Raw genomic sequence first — 8,477 nt, forward strand, 5'->3', positions numbered from 1 at the left:
GTTTACAAAAGTAAACATCAATGGGGAAACTCGCAACTATTATAATGGAGTTTACATTTAAATAAATCAACCTAAGAGAGGTAACTTTTATCTAAATATTGACGTTGATGATAACAGAATGAACGAAAAATATTTTTCTGTAATGAATTCAGCAATCGAGGTTTATATTTGTGGGTAGTAGAATTGTATTCGAAAAACATGACATAAACAGAATAGGCTAATCCGTCTTTGTTTAATCTTGGATTGGGAGTTTCATCTTGTAATTTACTGCAATTTACTGTCTGTATTCTTGTCTTTCGTTTTTGCTTATCCAATGTGCTTTGTCTTGGTGCCTATGTGTTTCTTACTTGCAAGTGACGTGGCTCTGCACTTATACATCCCGTCATTGTGCCATTGTGTCATGGTAAATGTTTGTTTATTCATGTATATCTGTTTGTTTTTATAGTTATTCAGATAATAACACAACATTGACTGCTGTACCCCTATTTTGATCTTTTTACATGTTACATCTTTTTGTTTTGTTCATACAACGTTGTCATAATAATGGAATTGTATACGACTTGCATACAAGTGAGAGGTATAGCTAGCTATAAAACCAGGTTTAATCCACATTCTTTTACATACACAAATTACTGTACCAAGTCAGGATTATGACAGTTGTTTTTTACGTTTGGTATGTTTGAGCTTTTGATTTTGCCATTTGATTAAGTACTTTCCGCTTTGAATTTTCCTCGGAGTTCAGTATTTTTGTGGTTTTACTTTTTACAATCCTTCGAATTATGGTTCAAATCTAACATTCTTATCAACATAACATCGAAGCACTTGTTTATTATATTTTGTATTTTGTTTCAGAAAATCAAATGAAACTAAAAAATAACATTTCGTACAGATGGTGTTTGTCAAATAGACGATTTTTTATAACAGCACCGTGCCCGTTTAATATTTTCTAAAAGTATATGGATTGGTACATATGGAGATTTTTCTTTCACATCTATTTGACGCACACAGCCCTCGCAACTCTACTTGCACTAAGGTGTAAGCTTGACTTTTGGCAAACACGGGCTCGTCCGATAAGAGAAATATACATTGTACTTCGAAATACATAATGTGAAATATCATAAAAGTTTCAAGTTTGGCGCTTTGTTTATCCTGTTTAAAAAAACACCATTGTCATTCCAAAGTGTGTGTTCCGGGTCAAGACTATGACAGTAAACCGCCAATTTTCCCATGGTTATTTATATACCAAAACTTGACAGTCTGGTTATATTGGTATTGATTTCTTAGGATTTGCATTGATTATGATTACTTTTGGTGTACACTTTTCTTTTACGTAAAATAAAAGTCGTGGAGCTCATTGCAAATGCATTTCAGAGAAATGTTGAAGGGAGTACGAAAAACATAGGAATTGGTCTTTAACTACATGTCTTCAACTAAGTGTCACAGTAAGGCCTTCAAAACGAGTAAAAGCCTTAAATAAACAAAACAATTTCAACCTCGACACTTTTTCATTGCTATTTCAAATAAATATGGGAGAACTTGGTTTCTTTCTTAGTTGAAATATAGCTTTGGATTAGTTTTCAGTAACTACGAGTACTCTTAGATCTCGATTATTCCTTCGTATCTTAGTACATTTAGTTCTCTTTTTGACATTTATTTGTGCGTGTTTTGTACCGATCAGATAGGCGAATCCCTTTCAAATTGCCAGTTTGTTCTTATGTTGTAATGTTACAACACTGTGTCATGAGAGGTTTTAACGCTAATAAATATGTTTAACTCAGACACATTCTTTATGTGTCTATTTATAACCAGGGTTTATCATTTGTTTGCCTTCTGCTGTAAGCATAAATCAGGCCTCTTTGACAGTTTTTCTTTGATTTGTTCATTTTTGTAAGCCGTACAGTGTCCTACAGTTGGTTACATCCTCATTCCACTGTTTCAATGGCAATCATACCACAATAAAAACGACTTTTTTAGTGCCATATTCGCATTGAACAATAAACATCATCAAACTATATTTTGCTTGAAGTTAAAAGAGTTGTAATTAAAAGAGTTGTAAATTAATCTGAATGATACTACAAACGAAACCAAAATAACCTGTTGCATTTACAGTTCATATTTTATTGGTGCAATCTTAAAAACGTTAAATTACATAACATGGTAGATTTGTATGTTTTGCAGTGACAATATTTTCTTAAACAAATAACTTTATTCTTATTCCAGGGATATAATCTTAGTCGTATTTGGCACAACTTTTTGGAATGTTGGTCCTCAATGCTCTTCAACTTTGTACTTGTTCTTGTTTTGGCTTTGATTTTTTTATCTGAGTGTCACTGTTGAGTCTTATGTATGCGTAACGCGCGTCTATTGTATTAAATTATAATCCTGGGAGCTTTTGTAAGCTATTATGTGTTTGTTTCTCTTTCCTGTATACCCCAGTATTCTCCCATTTAATTGTTTTGTAATCCTGTCATGTAATGTTGTCATTGGAATGTTATATTTAACATTGTCATAAAAGAGGGAGGTTTGGCTACCCATAAAACCAGGTTCAACCTACCATTTTTTTCTTAAAATGCTGTGTATCGAGTCAGGAAAATAGCCATTGTACATTATAGTTCGTTTCTGTGTGTGTTGCATTTTAGCGTTGAGCTTCTGTTGTGTCGTTTTTATCATCTTATATTTGATTTGTTTCCCTCAGTTATGGTTTGTTACGGATTTGGGTTTTTTTCTCAATCGAATTTACTGTTGCCTTTATTTAGATACAGGATTTGTACACGTGTTTGTTTGCGTTAAACTATCTGTTAGTAATTTCGAGTATTCTTAGATCTTTTCGTAATGTTTGTTATTGCCCTGCAATGAAGTTGTTGGTTCCATATAGTATTACCCTTGTCCGAAATTTCGAAATTTCGTAATTCCGTAAATTCGTAATTCCGTCATTCCGTCATTCCGCAACAAACCATTATACGAAGATTTTTTCTAAATGCTTTCAGATATTGGGATGATTTTTGGTATGTAAATTACTCATGATGAGTTACAGATCAAGTGCCAAAATTAAGGGTTTACAACTTTGAAAAATTGTTGAAAATCACAGATTACAGACTTTTATTCTATACGCCTCCAGATTTTAAGCTGATTTTTGAAATGTGAGCCTACCTTTGACACATCTAGTTTATTGTAACGATATATAAGTACTCTGCCTTGTCCACTCTGTGTTTGTGTTACTTTTTTTTTGCTTTGTTTCGATCTGATTAGGTAAGTATTTTTCAACTAATATTTATAGTTTGTTCATATGTTCAACTTTTACACCACTGTTACATGTTATGGAAGGGTTGAACGCCCGCTATTATGTTTAAACCAGCCACACTCTATATGTGTCTGTTCCAAGTTAGGAGCCTGCAATTCAGTGGTTGTCGTTTGTTGGCTGTATATCATATTTGTTGTATCGTTCTTTGATTTGTATTACAATATCTATATCAATCATTAACTAAATAAACATGAGTTTTGTTGAACTATGTTTGCTTGTATAATTTGTAATGGAAAATACTATATAAGCAATAATTCAATTTTCTTTATCAAGGGTGTGAGTGTTAAAGATGTATAATGAATTTTTGAATAAATGTCTAAGTCAAGTAATCAGATACCTTCAAACTAAACTCCATGATCAAGAATCTGGCTACTGTAGGCTTACAATTTGGGTAATTACTTGTTTCTTGCTTAACATCCCCATTAATTTAGTGATAGTTCTACTGGTAATCAAACTATGACATCTTGGACTAATTTTTAGGTAGGCGTTAATATAACTGCATTTTTGGTAGACGGTCATTAAACTGCATTTTTGGTAGACGGTCATTAAACTGCATGTTTGGGACATATAGGCGTTAATTAAACTGCATGTTAGGTGGGCGTTGAATTAACTGCATGTGTGGGCGTTAATTTAGATGTGTTGATTTAAAATTCTTCTATCTTCAAAGATTAACTGCTTCCGTATTTATTTTGTACTGGTTTGTTTTATAGCCAAACAATAATGATTATACAATTGTGCATGTTAATACAGGTGTGCATGTTTGCATAAGGATGGTTGATGTTTATTATCCTTAAAGCAATGATTTAAGTTCTGAAAAATGTGCAAACATTTAGTCGCCCTGAATATGCATGTAATACTTGTCACTGTATGTTAAGCAAACTGCTATAAATAGAGTCAATAAGTCGTGTTACATATAAAAACTAGAAGATGTGGTATGAATACATATGAAACAACTCTCGAAAAAAAGACCAATGACACAAAAGTTAACATGTTATGTTAATAAATTAACTGAGGAGTATTATCATTATGTATACGAAACGAGCGTCTGGCGTACTGAATTATAATCCTTGTACCTATGATAAATATTAACAGCTATAGATCAACCTACGATATTCAACAATGAGCAAATTCAATACCGCCATGCAAAACATAAAAAACCTCAAAAATAAAAATGTAAATGTAAAATAGTGTAAAGGATAAAACATACGGCCTAATTGATGTACAAAATAATGAACGAAAAATAAATATGTTACATTGTACACTTTATCAAACGACAACCACTGAATTATAGGCTCCTGACCTGCCATGGGACAGGCAAACACATAATACATAACTAGTTTGGTTAAGTGTATATTTTATCCTTGTGCTTTATAAATCAAACAAGTTCATGTTTTCATAATTTTATTTTTATCATAATGATACAAAAAGTACAAAAGTAAAAACGTAAAATGTCTTTGGTTAAGCTTATACCAAACGGTCATAAATTATTCAGATATTTACAAGCAGAATTACAATGTTATACTGTCCATGTTCAAAATCTGATTATGTTTTATAGTCAGGAACTTCTCGCAAATTTACCCCAATAAGGGTCAGTACTATAATATATGGAATGAGATCAATAATAAATAAATATCTACACTAATATCACAAGTCTTGGCACTGGTATTCATGGTAAAGAAAGCACAACTGGCATTATGATATGATATAACATGATAGGATTTACAATGATATAATTGTTATTGTTTAAAAGTACGTGTATCTATGAAATTTGGTTTTGAATTGCACATTCCCTGAGAAAATGTTGGTCCCTCCACTTCCATTTTGTTTTGATCACAGATCTGAAAAATATGAATGAAATATTAAAATACAAAAGAAATACGTTCACTTGTAATATTTATAATTAAGTGCATTTCTTAAATATTCGTTTTCGTTTTCGGTCTTTACTGTTGATCATTTCTAGAAGAAAAACGTGTTTTAAAACCAAAAAAATCGATTTCAAGCTTATGTGCTTTTGCATATATGTATTTATTTGTGCAGCTTTAATTGCTAAAAAACCTTTCCTTGCTTTGAGTTTATTTCAAATAATTTTGTGTGTCTCTCTTTTTTTTAACGAAATCTTCAACATTGGTTTTTGGTTTACATTTTCTAATATTTCTAATATTTCGGCCTCAGCATGACTGAATAGACGTTCATTGTCAAAATGCGCATCTTTGCCAATAAAATTTGTACGGAACCTGTTATTTAATTTAACAGCTTTCTTTAATAACGATATAAACTATTTTCTTCTTTCTTACCTTCACAAACACTGTTTACAAAATCTTCTTTCAGGAGGGGAACATCGTCGTATGATGAAACCTTGATCACGTGACTTCCAACAGGTTCGCTTGCAATTTTCCGTAAAACATCAACGTCAACATTTCCAATACTGACAACGTACACCTCAATTCCTTGTGACCTTGCCTCCGCAGCCTCTTGGAAAACAAAATCCAATTTCTCAGTTTCCTCGTCAACAAATAAGACTGCAATCTTTCTGGCTTCTGTTCTACCTCCATGAGATTCCTTAAAACCATGCTTTCTCATATTGTGAAGAATTGGTCCCATTCCTTGGAATTCTATGCTATTTATTGCTCCCATAAGTTCGTCTTTCTGAATGTAGTCATCTAAATGAATATCGTGTTCATGACAATTTCGTGACATAATTCCAACCCTTATACCATCGCCATCATTCATATTGAATTCGTCAGTAATTTCAGTAATAAAATTGTAGACAATTTTGGAGCGTGCTGTTCCTGTGGCAGCAGAGTCGAAACAAAACATCATATCAGCAGTACCTTTTAGTCCACATGCAGGTTGGTCCATCTGTAGAAGTGGTGCTTCTGTTATACTTTCAACTACAATTATAGAAAATCAAATTATAAGTTATATGGTCAATATAAATGCATGTGTATGACCTTTTTTGGGGCATATGCTTATAAAACGAGGAGAATATTTGATCTTACGAAATGACTTTTTTGATATGTATGCTTGAAACTTAAGAATAAAAGAACCATAAATACCAAATGTTATGTATATTTTTCTCAGGAATTCTTATCTTTTATTTGCTCACATAAATCAAGATAGACCCGATAATGTTAATTATGTTTATAAAAAAAACTGTGTATAGCTGGTCATTTAAAACACAAACACATAAAAATTCCATCTAAAAATAAGGTATATTTGAACAGAAAAACAAACTGGACTTGATGAATTTTCAATGAAATTTAGATGCAATTTACGTGTGTATATTCATTGACTTACCGGTACAGGCCTTGATTGCCAAAGTTTCCCGAATAGAGTCTAACATATTGTATTTATCAACATCGTAAACGAAATCTTCAGAAGGTTTGCTTCCAATATCAATAAGTTCGTTCATATCAAATTTACTCCCAACACCTATTGCGAACAAATACACTCCCATACTCTTCAGCTTTTCTGCTTCTTCTTTTGTTTTTTCTTTGTTAGCAGATGCACCATCAGTAAGAACAATACCTATATGTGCCACGCCTGGTCTGGCATTTTTGAATCCCCTTGTCCTCATCTTTTTTAGAGCATCGCCAGTATAGGTGCTTCCAGAAAGGTATCGAACATTAAGAACAGCCTCCTTTAATTGTTCTTTTGTATTGTAACTGTCGAAACGAATGAAAGGTCTATAAAAGTGAGAGAAGGCTGATACGGCTACTCGGGTGTGGTTTGGAGCAATGGTGAACATATCAATGACGTCACTAATAAATTGGAGTTGAATCTCATAATCCACCTGCCAAATACTTGATGAAGAATCAAGAAGGAAGAATACATCAGCAGGTTTCCCATTGTTGCCTACAAAGGTTAAAATATAGGTGTAAAAAGTTGAAATATTTAATACTTAGTAATCTGTATTGCCAAATTGGTATAAAAAAAAAACTAAATAAAAAAATTAAACAAACCGCTACTTATATTACAATTACAATTATAAGTTTATATTCATTTGGACATAATGGGGAGATTGTTCAAGTGAGGTTAATTCTTTGATTTTGACTTCATACCATCCTGTGACATTGGAATTCGCTCGTCACATGTATGAGCTAACCAAAAAAAAAGTCTATTCCCGGAGGTTTTCTTCGTAATCTTGGTCAATTCATTTCCTTGTATAAGTTAAATAATGACACATCAAAATGGTATCATAAATAATCGCTAGAAAAAAGTAAACCTAGTTCGTCTTTCGTCGACAGTGTTATTTAATTTTCAATGATTTATAAACATGTATACATTTGTGAGAGAAAAAATTATTCTTCAGACAGATTTTTCGTGCACCGACTAGGGAAAGTAATCACTCATGATTGTCTTATATAAATATAATTCCAATTATTAAAACTATTAGAATACTTACATTTACTCTGTATTTTATTGTCTAAATTAGTCTTTGGAGCACCATGAACACCACCAAGTATCTGAAATAGATTGTTGAACATTTTTATATCTGTATGCTCTTTTTTAAATAAATTTTAGCATCAGTTACTTATGATATAGAGTTATTATTATTTATTAGAATACAGCATTGCATTTTATTAACATTAATTAATTAATTATTTTTAAGGTAAATGTAAATCAATTGCATAAAGAAATTATTTGATAGTAAAATTAATTGAAAAAGAAAATCTAAATTAAAATGCCTCCAGATTTAGAAACTTACCACTAGTAAGAATATCATCAAGTTTTCCATCTTCAATTTTCTATTTATTTAACAGTATTTGCGTTGTGAGAATTGAAAGTTGTCAATGATTGCAATTGCACTTACTGCAGTTTATATACCTGTCAATGTATTTGATATTAATAGGGAATGTCATTAGAAAGAGGGGCGGCGCTTAGTAATTTAATTTCATTCACCAAATTTTCCATATATGGAATACGTTTCCGGATGAGTTATAAGGAGTTTGACCCGTTCTTGACATGATTACTTTTATCTTCCAACCAATGTTAAGATAATCACTGGAGCAAGAATTTTAGAAATGCATACTTTTAAATCCAATCACTTGAGAAATTTACTATCCCCACACGTTAATATCTATTTATAAATTATGCTTCCTTTATGTTATAGATTTTTTTCTTTTAATTCATATTTAGTGGAATGTCGGAATGTAAAGTATGATAACACGAAAAA

The 8,477-nt window shown here is 31.8% G+C and overlaps 1 protein-coding gene across 1 annotated transcript; it reads right to left on the minus strand.

The window, feature by feature from the left end:
* Positions 1 to 4,699: 4,699 nt before the first annotated feature.
* LOC134716160 (cartilage matrix protein-like) lies at positions 4,700 to 8,123 on the minus strand. Its single transcript, XM_063578955.1, has 5 exons — positions 8,010 to 8,123; positions 7,707 to 7,767; positions 6,599 to 7,156; positions 5,596 to 6,192; positions 4,700 to 5,139 (listed from the first exon to the last, which is right to left on the minus strand). The coding sequence occupies exons 1-5, from the start codon at positions 8,037 to 8,039 to the stop codon at positions 5,132 to 5,134; spliced, it is 1,254 nt and encodes a 417-aa protein (XP_063435025.1). The 5' UTR covers positions 8,040 to 8,123; the 3' UTR covers positions 4,700 to 5,131.
* Positions 8,124 to 8,477: the final 354 nt, after the last annotated feature.

Source organism: Mytilus trossulus, chromosome 4 (assembly GCF_036588685.1).
Source record: "Mytilus trossulus isolate FHL-02 chromosome 4, PNRI_Mtr1.1.1.hap1, whole genome shotgun sequence".
Lineage (NCBI taxonomy): Eukaryota > Metazoa > Mollusca > Bivalvia > Mytilida > Mytilidae > Mytilus > Mytilus trossulus.

What these genes read in the sequence shown, in the direction of transcription:
- LOC134716160 (XM_063578955.1), bottom strand. Translation starts at nt 8,039, where the DNA reads ATGGAAAACTTGATGATATTCTTACTAGTG. An exon ending in TGATGATATTCTTACTAGTG is followed by an intron (nt 7,768 to 8,009) that starts GTAAGTTTCTAA and finishes AATCTATTTCAG; the next exon opens with ATACTTGGTGGTGTTCATGG. An exon ending in GGCAATCAAGGCCTGTACCG is followed by an intron (nt 6,193 to 6,598) that starts GTAAGTCAATGA and finishes CTATAATTGTAG; the next exon opens with TTGAAAGTATAACAGAAGCA.